Source organism: Thamnophis elegans, chromosome 6 (genome assembly GCF_009769535.1).
Source record: "Thamnophis elegans isolate rThaEle1 chromosome 6, rThaEle1.pri, whole genome shotgun sequence".
Classification (NCBI taxonomy): Eukaryota; Metazoa; Chordata; class Lepidosauria; order Squamata; family Colubridae; genus Thamnophis; species Thamnophis elegans.
This window is the reverse complement of record NC_045546.1, coordinates 10,760,923-10,784,334: the sequence shown is the minus strand read 5'-3', so window position 1 is coordinate 10,784,334 and position 23,412 is coordinate 10,760,923. Positions and strand designations below refer to the sequence as shown.

At 42.2% G+C, this 23,412-nt stretch overlaps 1 protein-coding gene across 1 annotated transcript in view; it reads right to left on the bottom strand.

Annotated features, from left to right (window-relative positions):
• FAT3 (FAT atypical cadherin 3) overlaps window positions 1-23,412 on the bottom strand; it is a 417,794-nt gene that overhangs the window by 73,641 nt on the left and 320,741 nt on the right. Inside the window, 9 exon segments of the mRNA XM_032219713.1 lie at window positions 4,836-4,973; window positions 5,141-5,156; window positions 5,531-5,597; window positions 5,600-5,662; window positions 5,665-5,736; window positions 11,243-11,494; window positions 11,497-11,631; window positions 17,331-17,564; window positions 22,637-22,790. Coding sequence (XP_032075604.1) covers window positions 4,836-4,973; window positions 5,141-5,156; window positions 5,531-5,597; window positions 5,600-5,662; window positions 5,665-5,736; window positions 11,243-11,494; window positions 11,497-11,631; window positions 17,331-17,564; window positions 22,637-22,790 — 1,131 coding nt within the window.

The window sequence follows — 23,412 nt, the reverse complement described above, 5'->3', positions numbered from 1 at the left end:
TTGACTGACTGACCAAAGGATACAACTCAGAAAACACCCTCAATAGACTGAAGGAGAATAACCTGCTTTCTTCCTCTAGAATTCTATCAGAAAAAAATGCTATAGTGAAAGAGAATTTGACGATCTCGAAGGTGGCTTGGGTTCAACTCCCACCATCCTTAATCATTATAATGTTCAACATGGAATACCAGTGGTCTAATACAAATGTCTGGACTGCACTATCTGGCTTTTGAGTATTGGCATTTCTGCATTTTCAGCTGCAATGTGACTCAAGTACTTTTTTAGTCAAAGAATCCATAAACATAATGGGCTCCGGTCCATTGAAATTGCTGCTAGAGATGATGCAAACCGCACTTAAAAAATAAACATCTAAGCATCTTACATAAGAAATTTAATATCAGCTATTATAGTTTTGAGAAGCTACCTGTCCACAAAAAATGCTTTTAAACCCCCGCAGATATCAAATATAGACTGAGGCAGCTCGATCAATTGTGTTACAAGAATGGATTCCAACATTTATTTCTACAATCTTGCTGTTAATTGCAAAGTCGTGTCTGACCATCACAACCCATGGACAGCGTTCCTACAGGCCCTTCTGACCTCTACCATCCTCTGGAGTCCACTTAAGCTCACCACAACTACTTTGGTGATTCCATCTAGCCCCCTCATTCTCTGCCGTCCCCTTCTTCTTTTGCCCTCCATCTTTCCCAGCATTAGGCCCTTCTCCAGGGAGTCCTTCCTTCTCATTAGGTGGCCAAAGTTTCATTTGAGTTTCATTTTCAGGATCTGGGCTTCTAAAGAGCAGTCAAGGTTGATCTCCTCTAGGACTGATCGGTTGATTGCCTTGCAGTCCAAGGGACTCGCAGGAGTCTCCTCCAGCTCCATAGTTCAAGGGCCTCCATTATTTGGCGCTCAGCTTTTCTTATAGTCCATCTTTCACAGGGAAAACATCTACAATCTACACCATGCTCCTGGAGGCTGGGGGGGCAAAAACAAGCAAAAAACCCGGCTGTTTTTCGCTCATTTTTGCCCTCCCCAGTCCCCAGGAACACTCTGCAAGGCTCCTAAAGGCTATGCACGGCCATTTTGGCAAAGGGGGCGGGGTTTCAGGAGGCTAAAAATGCTGTATTCAGTGTATAAGACTCACCCAGATTTCATCTCTTTTTTGATGGATAAAGGTGCATCTTTTTTTAAAAAATTTTTTATTTTATTTTATCAATTTCATATATACATTCACAATTATATGATCTCATAACTGTTATTAATAATATGTATTTATAACAATTTTTCCCTACTGTTAACAGATACTTGAAGATTGCTTTTTTAACATCCCATAGATCCATCTTATCTTACAACGGTCCTACTTCTTCTTCCCCTCCCTCCTCTTTCCTTCCCTCGTTTCTTCTCTCCTACTCCCCTTCCTTCCTCCCTCCTCCTCCCCTTCCCTCCCTCCTTCCTTCCTTTCTTTCTCCTTACCCCCTTCCTTTCCTCCTTCCTTTCCTCCTTCCTTCCCCCTTCCTTCTCTCCTACATTCCCTCCTTCCTTCCTCTCCTTTCTTCTCTCCTTCTCTTTCTTCCTTCCCTCCTTCCCTCCCTCCTTCCTACCCCCCTATCTTCTCTTTCTTCTCTCCTTCCTTCCTTCCTCCTCTCGGATAAAGGTGCATCTTATATTCCGAAAAAATATGGTAATTCTTTCTCAAGATTTTCCCCCCCAGTCCACAGATGGCAGCAGATCCACCCACCCATTCTGCTTCGCCTGCATTCTACTGGCAAACTATTTATAATGGTGATTCAAATATTGATAGCGCCAGCCGGCTGTGATACTAATATGGGAAGTACGGGGTTTTTTTTTTTTTTTTTGCATTAAGCAGCCTTGAGGAAAATAGAGCATTCCCCACCCCCACCACAAGTAGAGATATTTTTTTCTTCTTTCAAGAAAACGTAGCCACTGGCTGATCTTGGTGGGTCTCTGAAATGTTAAATAGGGATGGCTTGGATTAGTACATGGACATGCCAGGGAATGCCAGGGCTGCAGAGTAAATTAATAAATCACCATCATCACCTTCTCCTTCATCAACATCTAGAACAGGGTGTCAAACTAAAGGCCTGCGGGCTGCCCATGCCCCGTGGGCTGGCCTGGAAATAGCAAATGACCAGCCCACAGTGCCTCTGATAGCCAAAACAGAGTGCGAGGTCTTCTATGCCCCAGTTTGGCTGGCAGGGTACTGCAGTAGGGTGATTAAAGACTGCAGGGAATAGGATAACAGCATAATATGCTCATACTTGTGATGGTTGTAGTGCCCTGGGTCACGTAAATCGCCTTTTGCGACCTCCTGACAAGCCAAGTCAATGGGGCAATCAGGTTCATTTAATGTTGGAAATTTGGGGCTCAATTATGGTTGTATGATGAGGACTACACTGTTTCCCTGAAAATAAGCCCTCCTCCGAAAATAAGCCCTCCCTGAAAATATGCAACACAGCAGCGGCCATGAGGTGACCACACTCGCCACCTCCTCCACCTCAAAAATAATAAGATCTCCCCGAAAATAAGACCAAGCGCTTATTTCAGGGGTCAAAAGAAATTAAGACCCTGTCTTATTTTCAGGGAAACACGGTATCTGTATATTCTGGAGTTCAGGGACTTAGAAGTTTTAGGGAACCTGTCTTCTCTAATCACAATCTCTAACAAAAATACTACCCATGTTTTCCCAAAAATAAGACCCAGTTTTATTTCTTTTGGGCCTCAAAATAAGCACTGGGGCTTATTTTCAGCGGGTGTCTTATGCTTTTTCATGTCTGGGAGGCCCACTTCTTCTGCTTGCTTGTGGCGGGACAGGAGGTCACGAGTGCTGTCAGTGCAAAGTACAGGGGTGGGGCTGCCCCAAATTGGCTTACCTCAGGGCCACCAGAGTCAGATCATTCATGCCCCGACACTGCCTTGCTTTTTGACCGTGGCACCAACACCCACCCGGTCTCCTCTACGCGCAAGCAGAAATGGCCCAGTGGCCACATGGGCTTCTGCTGCACATGGTTATTGGTGCTGCTGCCATGAGGCAGGTGTCGGGGTCTGGATGGCCTGGCTGCGGAGGCCGAGGTAAGCCGATGTGGGTTGCCTGGGTGGGCAGGGGAAGGATACTGCAAAATCTCCATTTCCACCCACTCTGGGGCCAGCCAGAGGTGGTGTTTGCCGGTTCTCTGAACTACTCAAAATTTCTGCTACCGGTTCTCTAGAACATGTCAGAACCTGCTGAATTACATCCTTGGGGCAGCCCTTTCCCACCACACCTCGTGGTCGCAGCACCGCAAACAACCAGACGGAATAGGCAGGCGGCCAGCTGCGCAGGCGCTTAAGTAGGGCTTATTTGGGAGGGGGGGTAGGGCTTATCTTAGGCATATGCATAAGAACATGCTAGGTCTTATGTTCAGGATAGGTCTTATTTTCAGGGAAACAGTACTATGGACTACTACTATGCTATCTATTACGATGAGTTTACGGTTTGGATTCGTCTTCCCAAATCTTTCACGTTTCAGGCCCTTCTATTTACTTCAATTTCCCAGTTATCCAGGCCTCAAATGTCACGAAGGATAATGAGCTCTTTCAATCTAAAATGAGCAGCACTTTGGATTGGAGCGAACAAATCAGTGGCATTTTAGCTTTATTAAAGTCTTAGTAGGAGCTTAGCTGAGTGCTGGAAGGAAAGTCAGTTCAGGTTGAGTGGACCGTTAACCAAGCCTGCATTCCATGCACTGAGCTCTCCAAGGTCCTGATTATCTTTGCTGGACTTCCTCATCCATTCGCTGTGTTTATTCCCTGCAAAGTTCCTTGAGATCCTCAGTATACAAGCTAAGCCATTCACAAAGTAAGCGTGGAACATACAATAACTACGGTTGCAGAAACTCAAACAATAATGAAAATGGGTTACATCGATAGAAGTGCACTCCCAGAATGTTGTAAATAATTTGTTTATATCTTGTGGCATGTTTATACCACACCTGTGATATATATTACACTTTCCAATAAATAATATTCTACTCTACTATTCTCTATACTATTCCACTCCACCCTACCCTAGATATATGTTCCATCTATTTTTCAGAAGCTCAAGATTCTTTACATAATCCTATTTTTCATCCTCACAAAAATTATGCATATGTATGTATGTATGTATGTGTGTATGTATATATATATATATATATGTATATATGTATATGTGTATATGTGTATATGTATGTATTATGTATATATGTATATATGTATATGTATGTATGTATGTATGTATGTATGTATGTGTATATATATATATATTATATATATTATATATATATAATATATATATATAATATATATATATATATACACACACACACACATATACATACATACATACATACATACATGGGTGATTCAAATATTTACTACCAGTTCTATGGATGTGGCTTGATGGGTGTGGCAGGGGAAAGACACTGTACAATCTCCATCCCCAACACTCCAGGGGAAGGTTACTGCAAAAATCCCCATTTCCTCCCGATCAGCTGGGACTCGGGAGGCAGAGAATAGATGGGGGGCAGGGGCAGTCAGAGGTGATATTTACTGGTTCTCTGAACTACCCAAAATTTCCACTACTGGTTCTCCACGAATGATAAGAACCTGCTAAATACCGGTGCGTTATTCCTCCAAATAACGCTATAGCAAGGTCCATTTGGGAAAAGGCCAAAGAATAATCCCGCGAAAGAAATTTTTACTTCTAGAACATAAATCTGTAAGTATTTTATCAATTACTAATACTAGCTGCATGAAGAAAGCAATGGAAAAGCAATGAAACTGATTGACCTTACCCGTTCTCGGTCCAATCTCTTTTTAACTTTAATCAGTCCCAAGCCAGGATCAATTGAAAATTCATTGTTTTGATCTCCGCTGATAATGGAGAAAGAAATCAGTCCGTTGGGAGGACTGTCCACGTCTTCGGCTATCAACTTTGGAAAAACAAGGAATTATAAATAGAAGGGAGAATGATGACAATGAATTGATAAATTCCACTGTATATAAGATCATCACAAAGGTATTTACTTAAATACTATTATATGATATACTTAATATACATCAAATTGGCATTTATGGTCTATCACAGTGTTGGTGAAACCTTTTGGCACCGAGTGCTGAAACGGGAGCGTGCACTTGTGGGGGAGTGCCAGAAACCAGAAGAGTAGCTCCCTGATGTGCATATGTGGAAGCTCCAGAAACCGGAAGAGCTGAGCTTCCGGTTTCTAGAGTGCACATGCGCTGTTCAAATGGTCTTTCCGGTTTCTGGTGTGCATGCGAGCATGAAGATCAGCTGGCTGGTACACATGCGCGCCAGGGAGCTGCTCTTTCCATTTCCAGTGCTCTCTCACACACAAAGACCTCTCCTAGACTTACAGCATTTTCAAAGTTATCAATGTCTGGTATTACTAAGAAAGTGTGTCTTGCATTCACTTACAATTAGCCATTTACCCTGGTGATACGGGCAGAAAAACTCAGAACTCACCATTACTAATGAGTTCCCACTGCTGCGTCTTCACTGATGACTGCACTATAGACATCTTGGCTAAATCGTGGTGGTTATCATTAATGTCTGTCACATTTATATTCACTGTTGTCACAGCACTCAGAGCTGGGCTACCCCATCTTTAGCTTCAATGACCAGGAAGTAGTCCTTACACATTTCATAGTCCAAAGCTTCAATTACAGATATGGACCCTTGGAGACAGAAGACAAGAATAGGAACATCATATGCATTCCTTAAAAGTCATAAACTTTTCTTTGAAAGCAAATATAAGCAACCTCAGCGACTAGAAAAACATGTTAAATATTCATGACAGGGAGAGACATGGGGACAAAGTCAGCCAATGAATAGACATAGCAACTAATTCAGCCAATGGGAACTTAAACAGATCTGAGTCTGTGCAGAGAATTGAAACAGAAACTTACAAAGAAAGCAGCCTGCTGCTCTGAGAAGTAAACTAGCAGTCTGTCTGGGCTTGTCCGCTGAAATGAACTAACTGCTTGAGTTTGCCTGTAATTCTCCTGCCTTGTGTTACTTGGAAGAACCACCTGTTGGTATTGTACATTTATTCATCTACTCTTATGTATATAAAAGAAGTTAATGAATCCAGCTGCATCAGTTAATCTGTGTGTGCTTCTGGATTTGAATTTATGCAACAAAATCGGGCAAAAACACAAAGCAAGCAATGACAATCCGGATTACATAGTAAAGCCACTTCTGATATACTTTTCATGTTGCAAGGAGCAAAGCAGGTCAGAATGAAAGAAAAGATTGTATCAATGAGAAAGTCACTGCATTCCTTTTATTAAAGCAGAGAAATATTCGAATTGGAAATTCAATTGTCACAGAAACATAATTCCTTAGGTGTTGTCGACATCTGATCCATATCTTTTCAATGTTAAGACTAAACAAATAATTATGAGATTCTATAGTGCTGAGATTGGTTGTTTTCTTGCAGATGTTTCATTACCAAACTAGGTCATCAGTGTTCGTAAGATGTGGGGTTGACTCTCACTAGTGGTTTTGTCCTACCCCTGTTGGTCAGGGGTAGAGTGCTCTTAATGGTTCTTTGATTAGGCTGTTGTTTACTCTTAGATTGGTTGTCTGAATTGGTAGTTCTTTAATTGGGGTATTGTTTGCTTCTTGATTGTTGATCTAATATTGGTCTTGGCGTTAAGCTCTATTCATCTGGGTGCTGATGCCTTGATTTCAGAATGTTGGGCAAAAGTTCTTATTTCTCTCCAATCATTTGTCCTTTTTGATAGTCTTTTGAATGCTATGTAGATGTTGTTTATCTCTATGTGCCTGTTGACGGCTGATTTATCTGACTACCAGGCTTCCAGAAACTCTCTAGCATTTTCTGACTTGGCTTGGTCTAGGATGCTCACGGTTTCCCAGTTGAAATTATGGATAAGTCTGTCCATATGTTGTGAACATTCTCTCACCTGGCATATTTTTTTTAAAACATTACTTTAATTGAAAATTAAAAACTGGAAGCTGACATACCGCAAAGTACAAGTCTCTAGCTTCAACTTCACTTCCAAGATGTATACTTGGAAAATAAAAAATGGCTGGTATCCAAAACTCTAATATGTTTTTAGGAGAGGGCATTTAAAAAAAAATAAGGCTAGGATGAGCTGAGCTGGCAGAGAGTATCTTTGGGGAGCTAAGCAGTTTAGAATATGAATAATCTCAGTGAAGCAGTGTATTTCTGGTAAGTGGTTCGTTTGTGAACCGGCCACTCCCTTTTGAAGCAGACATTTGGTGAAAGCATCACTTTTCAAATATGTTCCCAAAAGTGATTGCTTAATTTGAAAAAACAAAAAGGCACCCAAGACCATCTAGTCCCGTGATGGGGAATCAATGGCATGTGTGCCAGAGTTGGCACACAGAGCCCTTTCTGTGGGCATGTGCACCATCACCAGCTGCTCTTCTGGTTTGTGGCACACACCTATGCGCTGGCCAGCTGGTCTTCGTGGGCAGAACACCGGAAAACAGCCTAAAATGGGCTGAAAAATGGCCGAAACCAGCCACAAAATTGCCATTTTAGGGCCGTTTTCAGACTGATTTTGAGAGTGCCCGAAAATGGCATGAAAACCAGCCTGTTTTCAGCCAGCTGCTCTTCCCGTTTCCGACATGCACATGCACACCAGTCAGCTGGTCTTCGGGTTTCCGGCATGCATGTGTGCACACATGCACATGCGTTCTAGTTTGGGCACTTAGTGCCGAAAGGTTCACCATCCCCGATCAAGTCCCAGCCACCCATTGTCTCCTATCTTCAACCATATCAACCACTGAAGGTTGGCCTTGATTTCAGAACTGTTGACCAACATTCTTATTTTCTCTCCAATCATTTACCCTGGGAAACTTAGGTGGCAATTCTTTTCAACTTCAGGAGGGAAAAATATTGTACATTTGTCAGCATGGACAAACATCAGCCTAAAACATCCATCACTGCTAGGCTGGGGATAAGATTTTTTTGTTAAAAAAAACATAACAATAATAATTCATCAGATATTCAACATAATTACAGGATTGCTTTGAGTCTTCAGTGCCTACTGCTGATTTGTTGATAGGGAAGCTGTCATTCATTAACACATAATAAATACCTCATTGTAATTAAATGTCACCATTTTTAATTGATTTACCTTCTTGTCTTCCTTGGAAATAGCTTTAACTATTGTTTTTGGTTCCACTAGCAAGCTACGTGATATGCTAACACCACTCCAGCACTCTCAAATATTAAAACTTAAAAGTGCCCTTGAGTGGTGTCTCTAAATCTCTACTGACCTAAAAAGAAAATGAGATTTCAGGAACTGGTGGAAAAGAAAGGGAATAGGAAAACAAAGCAAAGTGAACAAACACAAAAACAGAAGCTTGAATGAAGATTAACTCAATGAACCTATTTCTCCTTTTCATTGGAAAAATGTAGAAGCTTTTTGTTGTTGTGGTTCACTTGACTTGATTTCAGTGTGAAAATGGCAGAATCTGAGGGCAGAGTGAAAAGAGGGATCAGCCTAGAATCCTTTTGTAGTCACAAGCAGACAAATTCTTTTGACCCTTATCTAACTCCAAGCAGGTGCTGTTAGCTCAGAAGATTCCTCTACATAGGCTTTTTAGCAATAAGGTAAAGGTAAAGGTTCCCCTCGCACATATCTGCTAGTTGTCCCCAACTCTAGGGGGCAGTGCTCATCTCCGTTTCAAAGCCGAAGAGCCAGCGCTGTCCCAAGACATCTCTGTGGTCATGTGGCTGGCATGACTTAATGCTGAAGGCGTATGGAACGCTGCTATCTTCCCAACAAAGGTGGTTCCTATTTTTTCTACTTGCATTTTACATGCTTTCCAACTGCTAGGTGACAGAAGCTGGACAAGTAACGGGAGCTCACTCCATTACGCGGCGCTAGGGATTCGAACCGCTGAACTGCCGACCTTCTGATTGACAAGCTCAGCGTCTCAGCCACTGAGACATTCCTTTTTGGCCATAGATCTGTTTAATTGGACATTCATGTATGGACTTGGTCTTCCATGTCTGGCAGAAATGGTTATTTAATTACAAATATTTCTGGGAGGAGTCCGTAAACTAGATCCACTTTAGTGTTGCTTTGGTCTTGAATACTGCAGAGAAACAGCCTTGGCAGTACCACATGGCCAGATGATTAGCAAGCTAGCTGGGTGTGGGATAAATGGTAGGAGGATTAAATGAGACAATAGTTGGCTCAAAATTGCACTCAAGAGTACGCATTAATAGTTGCTCATCATAACTAAAGAGTAATGTCATGTGGAGTGGTACCAGGATCCTTGGCCTGGGGCCTCTCATCTTCAATACTTTTTCTAATGATTTGGAGGAAGAGCTGCAGGGAGTGCTTATCAAATTTTCAGATGACACACAATTGGGGGAGGTAGCTAAAGCCCCAAATAGTAATACAAGGCTAGCGAAATGGTCTGAAAAGAATGGACTGAAGTTTAACAGAGATAGATATCAAGTGTTCTGACCTACGTTTCCCCAAAAAGTACAAAGCTGATTCCTGGTCCCGACAAAACCCCTTTATTAAATGAATATGAATTCATCTCATTCACATTCAGCAAAGGCAGTAAACAGTCTTTCAAAGGTGAAGTTATGACCACAGACCTTATGTATCTTGGAAAGCTGTCATGTAAATATTTTCAAACGCAGTACTACTGTGCAAGGAAAGACTTGACACAGAGTCTCTGAGATTCATGGACAGATCTTCACACTCCTGAAACCAACAAACGAATGAATGGTTTCCTGCAAAAGCCCACTCCCCTTCCGCTCCTCTTTATTTCCTATTTCCAATTCACTGTCCATCTGTGGCTTTACTCCCAAGTCGACCCTGATTTCTCAGCTGTTCTTTTTTTCTGGCAGTTCCGCACTTGCGCACACTGGGAACAGGCTCCAGCTGTTCCTCTGCTTCACTGATATCTGACTCCGAAGGCAGCTGAGAACTGCAGACAGCTTTGGCCCTCTCTCTTGCTGCTGACGCAGAGGCCCACGTCTGAGCCTTCCTCAGCCTCTAGGAACTGGCCCATGTTCCTCCCCAATCTCCCACTGTCCAACTCTGCTGCCAGCTCCACTGGCGGGCCACAAAACCAAGTGCTTCACATGTAACAGAAATCCGATGCGTGAGAGTGTAGTGGCTTGGAAATGTTTGTTTTATAGCAAAATCCATGTGTGCTTATTCAGAACTAAATCTACAGAAGTTCAACGACGCTTAAGTTAGTGAAAATGAGGCCTGCAGGCCGTTAAGTTCTATATTATTGAATTTTGCCAGGCACAATGGAGTTTAGAGGTCCTTGGTGCTCTCTGAGCTTGCTTGTTTTCCTTGCAAACGTTTCATTAGCCTAACTAGGTAACTAGTGATAGTGCCAGTGCCGATGATGTTTCCTAGTTAGGGTAATGAAATGTTTGCAAGGAAAACAAGCAAGTTCAGAGAGCACCAAGGACCCTTCATTTCAGTGGTGGGTTTCAATTTATTTAACTACCGGTTCGCTCATGCGCACCTGCATGCACAGAAGTGACCGGGCCGATCGGCGGAGCCTCCCGCCATCGCCACTACTGGTTCACCAGATCCGGGTGAACCAGTAGAAACCCACCTCTGCTTTATTTCAACCCTGAACTACAAATATTCTCCTTTATTAACAACTAGCCAATAATCCAGCGTTGCCTGGGTATTTATTTATAGGGAGAAAATGTCTGAACCAAATGTAATTTCTAATGTTGCACTTTCCCCCTTACCAGAGGGAGCCTCCTTGTGGAGTACCGTGAAGCTATTACCATGGCAACTCTATTGCGCTGTATAGTAGAAGCCATTTTACGGCAGTACAGTAGAAGCCATTTTAAGGCACAACAGGCTGTATCTTAACATAACACTCCCACCCCCTCCTGGAAGGGTTCTAGGGGTGTATTACCCCCCACAGTATTTGTTTCCAGAGAGCAAGTCATCTGTGTATCAAGTTAGGTTGAAATTGCTTGAGGTGTTGCAGAGTTATGCTGGAACATACACACACAAACGCACAGACGTTTATATTTATATATGGGTCGAAGCATAAATGAGTGACAAAGGAACCCAAGTTAGATATAGGCAGTGATGTGTACAGTGCAAAAAGCCCTTCACTCCTGTTATTCCTTACCCAACTATAAAATGAAAGGATTATTTTTAAACCTTATTTGGGTAAACTTGCCTGTTTTAGAATCGATCTGGAATTTTCCTTTTTCGTTACCCGATCTGATGAGGTAGGTGATCTCTGCGTTTGTACCAATGTCTTTGCTGGTCGCAAACACAAAAAGTATCTCGGCATTCGGGGAGGTGTCCTCGGGCACCTCAACCAGGTAGTCTCTCCTCTCAAAGACAGGGGGGTTGTCATTAATGTCCAGGACGGTGATTGTAACGGTGGCAAAGGAGGACAGCGTCTGCACGATGCCCTGATCGGAAGCTTAATGGTGACATTATAGGAAGACTGAAGTTCCCGGTCCAGAGGATGTTCCAGAATGATGATGCCTGAGGACATGTCCACCGAGAAGAAACCTTCTGGAGAATCGGCCAGGGAATACACAATCTTTCGGTTTACCCCTGCAAAAGAGAAGAGGGAGAGGCTGGAGCATTGTTTGGATAGAAAAGTAGACTCGGTAAGCGAAGGCCTCTTACATGGGTGAGACCAGGAAGTTTAATTTCTTCTTATTTTGGGGAAGGGAGAGGAGCTCCGTTTTTCCCTCTTAAAAAACAAAAGGCAACCATTATCAATACTCTGTTTTAAACCTCCTAGCACGGGTGTCAAACTTGCCACGTCACATTGCCGTCACGTGACGTTTTCCCCATTCCTGGAGCTGGGGTGGGTGTGGCCTGCAGGTGTGGCCTGTGGCCCATGGGTTGCCAGTTTGACGCCCCTGTTCTACAGAATAATGGAGAGCACAAGGCCTTAGAGAGCACAAATCTGTGGGACAGATTCGGCTCGGGGGTGCTTAGATCTAACCTGCGGGGATGCCCTGGAAACAGTGGAGCGGCCCGCAGTGCCTCTACCAGCGAAAACAGAGCTTTGGAGGGCGGTACGTGGTCCCTCTGAGCTCTGTTTTCACTGGTGGAGAGTTGCAGGTGGCCGTCGCAGCCAAAAATGATGCTTGGGAGAATGTTTTCTCTGGCAAAGCGCTGACCCTGGCCATGCCCACTACCACCCCCACCCCCCCACCCCGAGGTCAAACACAACCCTGATGCAGCTCTCACTGAAATAGAGTTTGACACCCCTGGGTTAGACGCTGAGCTTGTCAGCTGCAAAGCTGACTGACCGGGTTAGAGACCCAAGCGCTGCGTGACGGATGAGCCCCCATTATTTGCTCCAGCTCCTGCCCATCTAGCAGTTCGAAAGCATTCAAATGCAAGTAGATAACTAGGTACCACTTCGGTGGGAAGATAACAGCATTCTGGATGCCTTGCATATAGTCACACTAATCACATAACCCCAGAAGCATGTTCGGACGATACTGGGTCCCTCGGCTAAGAAATGGACATGAGCACCACTCCTAGAATCGGAGACAACTGGATAGGGGAAACCTTACCTTTACCGAATGATACCAAACCACTAATTTTTAACAATGGTAACTACATAATATTTAAAAGGTGATGGATTCAGAAGTCATGTGTGAACTGCTGGGTTAATCATCCCCCCAGGGAAATATCTACTGACTAAGAGAGCCAACTTTCTGAACTAACTTCAGAATGACAGTGATTTGAAATGCTAAAAGTGAAATCAGGACAATTCTTTTTACGATGCAGCAAGGGATTGCTTTCAGCCTAATTGAACACAAATGCAAAAACTAAGTTCTGCACATTTACCATGTTGTTGTTGCCTTAACTGTACAACTTAGCGGTGGCAAAGGGAAACAAACAAAGAACACAACAGTCTTTTAAAGTCAGCATTCCCTTTCCTTTGAAGCCAGCAGAAGTAGGAAGACATTTGTTTTCGAGCCAGAACTATTTGCCTGACATCAATCACTTACGAACACAAACTCCACATCCTGCTTCTAGTTATACTTCATTAATTCAAAATTGGGTGACATTACTTTAGTAGGACTTGAAAGATAAAGCTTCCTTCAAGCGTCTGATGATTTCATGGCTGTCCATATATTTTAGAAGCAGTACAAAAAACGATTCCCTCATGCTTTCTTCTGGGAATTACTTTTAACTGTCCATTTCACCTTGGAACTTCCTGGGAGCCTTTCTCTCACATGCTAATCGAGAAGGGCTACCCACAAAAAAACAAGCAAAAATGTAGACAGCCATTAGATGGCAACAAAGAGAATTACAATTCTCTTTATAGATTCGCTGCCATCTAGGTTTATGGTTTCCCAGGCTGAGCACCAAAGAATGGAGCCCTTTGAACTATGGTGCTGGAGAAGACACCTGCGAGTCCCTTGGAGTGCAAGGCGATCAAACCGGTCAGTCCTAGAGGAGATCAATCCTGACTGCTCTTTAGAAGGCCAGATCCTGAAGAGGAAACTCAAACACTTTGGCCACCTAATGAGAAGGAAGGACTCCCTGGAGAAGAGCCTCATGCTGGGAAGGATTGAGAGCAAAAGAAGAAAGGGACGACAGAGAATGAGGTGGCTGGATGGAGTCACCGAAACAGTAGGCATGAGCTTAAATGGACTCCAGAGGATGGTAGAAGACAGGAAGGCCTGGAAGAATGTTGTCCATGGGGGTCGCGATGGGTTGGACACGACTTCACAATTAACAACAAGTGGTCATACGGATTTTGCAGTGAAAACTCGGAAGGTTAAACCTCCTATAAACCTCACCAACTGGCTACAAGATCATGTGAAGTGTTAATACCACTTTATAATGCCTTGGTAAGGCCACACTTGGAATACTGCATTCAGTTTTTGTCGCCACGATATAGAAAAGATGTGGAGACTCTAGAAAGAGTGCAGAGAAGAGCAACAAAGATGATTAGGGGACTGGAGACTAAAACATAGGAAGAACGGCTGTAGGAACTGGGTATGTCTAGTTTAATGAAAAGAAGGACTAGGGGAGGCATGATAGCAGTCTTCCAATATCTCAGGCGTTGCCACAAGGAAGAGGGCATCAAACTATTCTCCAAGGCATCTGAAGGCAGGACAAGAAGCAATGGGTGGAAACTAATCAAGGAGAGAAGCAACTTAGAACTGAGGATAAATTTCCTGACATTTGGAACAATTAATCAGGGGAACAGCTTGCCTCCAGAAGTTGTGAAAGCCCCAACACTGGAAGTTTTTAAGAAGATGTTGGATAGCCATTTGTCTGAAAGGTTATAGGGTTTTCTGCCTAGGCAGGGGGTTGGACTAGAAGACCTCCAAGGTCCCTTCCAACTCTGCTATTATATTGTATTAACTTTTCCAGCTCAGTCAAGATCAAATAGCTTCAGCCATCAAACTGGGCAATTCTTTTTTTTATAATGACAGAAATGTTATTGTGTAAAACCAATTAACATGGATCGGAATGTAACATACATTTATTTTCCGCTCGATATGTCCGGAGCACAATTCCGTGCTTAGAAAGGCTTGGGGAAGGAGGCCCTGTAATCTAGGCACATTTATAAAACGCAATCATCAGAACAATATATGAACACTTGTCTAAATTATATTACCAAAGATTAGATGACACTCACCAAGGAACAGGGATATTTTTTTTTAAAAAAAAACCATTTTTGATTTATCCAAAGGTGATGACATGAAACCTTGAAAAAGTCATTAGGCAGAAATGGTACTTCAATTATAATTTAGAATCTACATGTCGATACACACAGGATTTATCTCCTAACATTCGGCAGTTATTAAAGGTAAGTACTATTTAAATTATGATTTTATTATATGCCTACTTGATTCATTGGTATTTTAAAGTCTTTGCAGATTCAAGCCATATAATGAATAGCTTGGTCATCCATCATTACTATTATTTATTCTTATTGCATGAATTACCCTGACCCCTGTCAGGTAAGTTATTGGTGAGTTACATAAAACAGAATAACAAATAGCTACAATTACTACTTACAAGTGAGTACTTATGAAATTTTATTCTTCTAGTTTTACTCTCAAGAGAAGACGCTATTGTATCCTTTTACGAAAATGAATAAACGAATCAGGACTTTTTTTGCAAATTTCCATTTTTTTGATTTAGAGCAGTGGAACAAACCACAATTAAGAATCCATAAGGTAAAGGTTAAAGGTTCCCCTCGCACATATGTGCTAGTCGTTCCTGACTCTACGGGACGGGGCTCATCTCCGTTTCAAAGCCGAAGAGCCAGCACTGTCCGAAGACATCTCCGTGGTCATGTGGCCGGCATGACTCAATGCCGAAGGTGCATGGAACACTGTTACCTTCCCACCAAAGTGGTCACTATATTTATACTTGCATTTTTACATGCTTTCGAACTGCTAGGTTGGCAGAAACTGGGACAAGTAAGGGGACTTCACTCCGTTACACGGCACTAGAGATTTGAACCGCTGAACATTCTGATCGACAAGCTCAGCATCTTAGCCACTGAGCCACCGCGTCCCTCTTAAAGCAGGTATCACTATGCAAATGGGACGCTCTCAAAAGATTTCCACGCATGGAGAGGGGGTTGCATGTCTTCGGTACAGAAGGATTTATAGCTGTATTAACAAACTGCTGAATCAAGAGATCTTTCTTTTAATATTCACATATCAATACTGTCATGTTTTATTACCGGCATCATGTGTTTGCATTTGACCTTAATAGCTAACTACAAGTCAAAAGTTAGAAAATGAAATCTGCCCTATTCATCATTAGCTATAAACTCTGCTGGCTCTTTGTTTCTCTTTCTCATTGCTCTACTCTCTTATTTCTAACATTAAGTAGCGACAAAAGGAAAGGCTGTACACACATCTTCTGTTTTCATTCGATTTTTTTTATTTTGATCTGCATTTTAATCTAAAATTCAAATGCAAAATGCAAATTCAAACATTTTAAAGCAGCACTTTCTTCCTATTACGAACAGTAAGAGGTTCAGTGGACAAAAAGAAAAAAAAATGGAGAGAAGCAACTTGGAATTAAGGAGAAACTTTCTAACAGTGAGGACAATTAACCAGTGGAACAGCTCACCACCAGAAGTTGTGGTTGCTCCAAAAATGGAGGTTTTCAAGAAGAGACCGCACAGCCATTTGTCTGAAATAGTATAGAATTTCCTGCTTGAGTTGAGGATGTTGGACTAAAAGACCTCAGAGATCCCCTCCAACTCTGTTATTTTGTTAAATCCTCATTTTTTAAAAAAAATATATATTTGATTTATTTATATTTCACCATTATTATTTCTATAAATAATTCAAGGTTATGAACATACACAACATTCTTTCTTCCTATTTTCCTCACAATAATAAATTTGTGAGATGGATTAGGCTGAGAGACAATGACGGGCCCCAAGTCACTCGGCTAGCTTTCACGCTAAGGAAGGATTAGAACTCAAATCTCCTGGTCATTTGCCCCAAACCACTCACCCAGCTTTCATGCCTAAAGCAGAATGAGAACTCACAGTCTCCTGGTTTGATTGGCCCAAAATACCAAGTTGGCTTTCACATGTTTAAACTGGGACTAGAACTCACAGTCTCCTGATTTGATTGGCCCAAAATCACCAAGTTGCCTTTCACATGTTTAAAATGGGACTAGAACTCACAGTCTCCTGGTTTGATTGGCCCAAAATCACAAAGTTGCCTTTCATATATTTAATCTGGGACTAGAACTCACAGTCTCCTGGTTTGATTGGCCCAAAATCACCAAGTTGCCTTTCATATATTTAATCTGCGACTAGAACTCACAGTCTCCTGGTTTGATTGGCCCAAAATAACCAAGTTGCCTTTCATATATTTAATCTGGGACTAGAACTCACAGTCTCCTGGTTTGATTGGCCCAAAATCACCAAGTTGCCTTTCATATATTTAATCTGGGACTAGAACTCACAGTCTCCTGGTTTGATTGGCCCAAAATCACCAAGTTGCCTTTCATATGTTTAATCCGGGACTAGAACTCACAGTCTCCTGGTTTCCAGCCTGGTGACTTCACCGCTAGATCTAACTGGGCTAAGACACTATTTAACCAACAAACATGAGCTTTGGTTTGGGGACCAAATCCAGATGTGAGAACCTCAATTTCTTGTGCTATTTCTGAATTTTACAACTGCTGTTAAAAGATAAATGCATAAATTACAAGGGAAATAAAGGCTACCCCTTACCACGTTCTACTTACGCACTTCTAAATCAGTGTTCCTTTTAGTGTCCTATACTCACCTACATCAGGGTCATTGGCTTGAACTCTAGTCAACAAGGCTTTGGTGGCGGTGTTCTCATAGACACAGGCAGTGTAGTGGTCAGAAGAAAACAGTGGAGGATTATCATTGACATCTTCCAAGATTAGATGGAGTTTTGATTGACAGAACTTCCCTCCCCCATCAGTTGCCCGGGCGATCAGATTGTAGACAGGGGTCTTTTCACGGTCCAACAGAGCTAAGGTTTTGAGCTCCCCTAAAACAAATTCAAGGGGGGAAAAAAGGGAAAAATAAGTGAATGGTCAAAATATCATTATTTTATTACTAAGACCACTATTTTGTTTTTACAAAGTAATTTCTAAATATTATAATATGTAGTGTAAAATTGGAGGTGGTGACCTTTTAAAAACTGTATGCAATGAAATTTCATTTTCAATGTATCCAATTAGTGTACATTCAAAGTAACAATAAAGTTATTCTATTCTATTTTATTCAACACTGTTCTGTTTCTATTCTATTCAATACTGTTTCTATTCTATTTTATTCAATATGGTTCTGTTTCTATTCTATTCCATTTTATTCTATTCTATTCAATACTGTTTCTATTCTGTTCTATTCTATTTTATTCAATACTGTTCTGTTTCTATTCTATTCTATTCCATTTTATTCTATTCTATTCAATACTGTTTCTATTCTGTTCTATTCTATTTTATTCAATACTGTTCTGTTTCTATTCTATTCTATTCAATACTGTTTCTATTCTGTTCTATTTCATTCAATACTGTTCTGTTTCTATTCTATTCTATTCTATTCAATACTGTTTCTATTCTGTTCTATTTCATTCAATACTGTTCTGTTTCTATTCTATTCTATTCCTGTTTCCAATCCAATCCTACCCTATCCTATTATTTCTATTCTATTAATTGATCTTAAAATTACAAGGTAATCTTATCGTAAAATGGCTTGGATCCTGAGCCACTGTGTTGTGTGAACAGGACAGTATGTTAAGCCAGTGTTTCTCAACTTTGGCAACTTGAACATGTGTAGACTCTATAACCCTCTGCTCTTCATTAACCAGGGACAAAAATAATAATAATTCTGCCTGGAATTGTTATGGGAGAGAATCTGGGAATTTGACTCTGTCTCAATGAATCTGCAGTGGACACACACCAGGAAAGTCCGACCTGCATTCAATACCTTGTCCAATCTCCATGGACCATTTATGACACTATCATTTTTAAGGTCTTCCATTTAAAAAAAAACATCCAACAAGGTAAATGCTCATAGAAGCTTGATGTTCTTCGCCAAAATGATGTGTCCCTTACAACACTCCCTGAATCTCTAAATGCCAAGTTACGTGTGTTCTGACCCAGGCTTCCTTAGAAAGCATGAAGCAGAGTCTTGATCCCAGCAAAACCTCTTTTATTTACACGACTGTGAATTCCTTTCATTCACAGCCTGCAAGGCTTGGCAAAGAGTCTTTCAGAGGAATGTTTATGAACACGGACCTTATCTCACTTGGAGAGCTGCCAGATAACTAGTTTCCAAACGCAGGGGAAGGCAACACTTGGCACAGAGCCTCTTATTTATTTATTTATTTATTATTTATTTGTTTATTTATTAATAAAATTTATAGGCCGCCCAATCCCGAAGGACTCTGGGCGGCTTACAAAAGAAGAGGAAAAAGAAATAATACAAATAAAAAAAAAACAGATTTAAAATCGCAACACATGCATTCGTTCTGATCAGGGCTGGACCTCAACAGTGAGGTCAACAGCCCCAGGCCTGCCGGAATAGCCAGGTTTTAACAGCTTTTCTGAAGGCCATGAGAGTGGGTAAGGTCAGGATCTCTGGGGGTAGCTCATTCCAAAGGGTCAGAGCAGCCACAGAGAAGGCCCTCCTCCGGGGAGCCGCCAGCCGACATTGTTTTGCTGACGGCATCTGAAGGAGGCCCAATCTGTGTGATTTCACCGGCCGCTGGGAGGTATGTGGCAGTAGGCGGTCTCGCAGGTACGCTGGCCCTAAGCCATGTAGGGCTTTAAAGGTAATAACGAACACCTTGAATTGCATCCGAAGACCAATTGGTAGCCAGTGCAGCTCGCGGAGGACAGATGTAACGTGGGTGTACCTCGGTACACCCAATATCGCTCGCGCATTCTGGACTAGCTGCAGTCTCCGAACGCTTTTGAAGGGTAGCCCCATGTAGAACGCGTTGCAGTAATCACAGTAATCTTATAGTCACAAACGGAACTTTCCTCTCTTGAAACGACCGAAGGAATGAATTGTTTCCTGCAAAAGCCCACTCCCCCTTCGCTCCTCTTTTGTTTCCTATGGGAGGGGTCAATCACTTCCAAGGTGTAGCTTTATTCCCACGTCGACCCCGCTTCTTAGTTGTTCTGCTGACAGCTCTGCGCATGCACACACTGGGAACAGGCTCCAGCTGTTCCTCTGCCTCACTGCTGTCTAGCTCCCTCTCTGCCTGTGACGCAGAGCCCTCGTCTGAGCTTCCCTCAGCCCCCAGTACTGGCCCATGTTCCTCCCCAACCTCCTCATTGCCCAGCTCTGCTGGCTGCCGGTGGGCCACAACACTGTGGACCAACCGTACCTAATCTGCACATTTCTATCACCAACCTGACAAGTTACTGCTGCTAAATTATCAGAATGTCTCCCTTTCCTCTACAAACCCTCCTTCCAAACTGTTAAAATAAATAAATTGCGTGGCATCGATAAGCAGCTTGGGATGGAGGAAAGTGTACTGCAAGAGAGGAACTGAAGTATCAAGAGGCGGAATAGTGGCAAGCTGCTGAAGAGATGATTGTATAGTGGAAGATTAGACACTCAAGAAACACTTGGCCCCTTCATCATTAAGTAAGTGCCAAGGCACTCCCCTCCTGCTAGAAAAATTCTCTCTTCCTTTCAAGGCAACGTTTGCAAGCTATATTTCTTCCATTAAACTGAAAGAGACCTCGCAGGGAAAAAAAAAATGAAAATTTTAATGCACGGCTCTAATGGATAGGCATACAGAGCTCTAAGACTGGAAGTAACACACGCGGGCTTCACTCAGCAGAAGAATAATTGTAGATAACGGTTAGTCATGCATGTGGCCAATCACACCAGCAAATAGGGGAGTAACAATTGCCACGGGCTCATTTCTGGGTTAAGATCCTTAAAACAGATCAAGAAGCTTCATATATAATTCCCTCACCACTGTCAAACTATTAACTAAGTCTGCATTGCTATTACTATTAATCTTCTCATCATTCCTATCACCCATCTCCTCCCACTTATCACTGTAACTTTGTTGCTTGTATCCTTACAATTTATATTGTTTCCTAGTATGATTTGATTGCTTATTTACCATACTATGACTATCACTAAATATTGTATCTTGTGATTTGTGACGAATGTATCTTTTCTTTTATCTACACTGAGAGCATCTGCACCAAAGACAAATTCCTTTTGTGTCCAATCACACTTGGCCAATAAAGAATTCTATTCTATTCTATTCTCTTCTATTCTTCTGTATTCTATTCTCTTCTGTATTCTATTATATTCTCTTTTCTTCTGTATTCTATTCTATTCTCTTTTCTTCTGTATTCTATTCCATTCTAGTCTATTCTATTCTCTTTTCTTCTGTATTCTATTCTATTCTCTTCTATTCTTCTGTATTCTATTCTCTTCTGTATTCTATTATATTCTTTTTTCTTCTGTATTCTATTCTATTCTTTTTTCTTCTGTAATCTATTCTATTCTCTTTTCTTCTGTATTCTATTCCATTCTAGTCTATTCTATTCTCTTTTCTTCTGTATTCTATTCTATTCTATTGGGAAGGGAAGGGAAAGGTTCATCTTAAGAAGCATCTGAGAGTTTCTGCACGGGAGACAAATTCTTTGTGTTTCAAATCACATTTGGCCAAATGAAGAGAAGTGTTCTGATACCTCCCCTCCCCTGTCCTCCATTCCATTTCTAAATAGTTGGAGGGGTGTGTGTGTCAAACTGTTTTCCATAGCTCAGAAGGCAAGGCAAGAAGCAATGGATGTAAACTAAGCAAGGAGAGAAGCAACCTAGAACTAAGGAGAAATTTCCTAACAGTGAAAACAATCAACCCATGAAATGGCTTGTGTTCAGAAGTTAGTGTTGTAGCCCCTCCAGCAGCGCTGGCAGCAGATTTGGACAGTGAGGAGGTTGGGGAGGAAGATGGGCCAGTCCTGGAGTATGGAGAAGGCTCTGATGAGGGCTCTGTGTCAGAGGCAGAGAGGGGGCCACGGCTGTCTGACAGTTATCAGCTGCCTTCGGAGTCTGATATCAGTGAGGCAGACAAACATCTGGAGCCTGTTCCCAGTGTGTGCACACGCAGAGTTGCCAGGCAAGGGAAACTGCTAAGGAACAAAGGCCGACTTGGGAGTAAGACCACAGGTGGACTGTGAATGGCCCTTCCCATAGGGAATAGAAGAGGAACAAAAGGGGAGTGGAGTTCGCAAGAGGCAATTAGTTCATGCCTGCATTCTTGCCAAGTATTGCGGCATCTGAAAGATATCGGCCTGGCCACTCTCCAAGCCAGATAAAGGTCGGTAATTGTGAACTATCTTGAAAGACTGTGGGACGGGACTTTGCTGGAGAGGAATTCACTGTAAATTACATAAAAGGGGTTTATCGGGATGAAGACTTGGCTTCGTGCTGCTGGAGAAGCCTAGGTCAGAACAGAACAGTTACAAGTGCTCCATCACTGGAGGCTTTCAACATTGGATTGGACAGCCATTTTCTCTGAAATGTCTCCTGCTTGAGCAGGGGATTGAACTCCAAGTTCCCTTCCAACTCGGTTGTTCTATCTTCTATTCTAATCTACTCTACACTACTCTACTCTGTTCTAGCAATAGCAATAGCAGTTAGACTTATATACCGCTTCATAGGGCTTTCAGCCCTCTCTAAGCGGTTTACAGAGTCAGCATATTGCCCCCAACAATACGGGTCCTCATTTTACCCACCTCGGAAGGATGGAAGGCTGAGTCAACCTTGAGCCGGTGAGATTTGAACAGCCGAACTGCAGTCAGCTGAAGTAGCCTAAAGTGCTGCATTTAACCACTGCACCACCTCGGCTCCATGTTCTGTTGGACAAATGCTGGTCTCCTCTGTGAAATCTATTTTTAGAACTACCAGGGTAACTTCTAAATAAATAAAATGTTGGGAGCAGCCAGCATATTTTGGCAGGAATGTGAAGGAGGCACCTAGGGGCCGAGGGAGAGAAACCGGCAGGCTTCCTAAGTAGCTGTAATTTCAGCAGTAATCAAACAGAGAAATCATCCGTGTAAAAATTCATCATCGCCTTACCGTTTTCAGGATCCAAAAGAAACTTGCCGTTTCCTGAGCCGTATAAAGAATAGTGAATTTCACCATTGGATCCAATGTCTACATCTTGTGCGCCCATTTTGAGGATGATTTTGTTGGGGGGAATGTCCTCGGGAAATATTGCCATATATGTAACCTTAAGAGGGGGCGGGGGAATGAAAGAGAAGTTATTCCAACTTGGACTGACAAATGATAGTCAATTAAAACATTCCAACGTTCTTGATTTACCATGTTGGTGGCGAAATATTAATAACAATTTTTTATATTATTAAAAAACGAGTAACATTTATGAAAGAATAAACAACGTAGGAGGCCTCTTGTCTTCTTCAAATCTTGGACAATGGAATCCATGATGGTCTTGCTCGCTTTCATTTCCTAAGCTTTGCACCATCTTTTAATGACTCCATAATAGCAATAGCAATAGCAGTTAGACTTATATACCGCTTCATAGGGCTTTCAGCCCTCTCTAAGCGGTTTACAGAGTCAGCATATCGCCCCCACAGTCTGGGTCCTCATTTCACCTACCTCGGAAGGATGGAAGGATGAGTTAACCTTGAGCCGGTGAGATTAGAACCGCTGAACTGCAGATAACAGTCAACTGTAGTGGCCTTCAGTACTGCACCCTAACCACTGCACCACCTCGGCTCCCTTGCAGGGTGGAGACTGGGCAACTGAATGGAGCTGAGCATGTACTGGCCGGATGCCCTTCCTGCCGTCAATGCAGAGTTATAATCGGCAGATATATATTCTCATTGTGC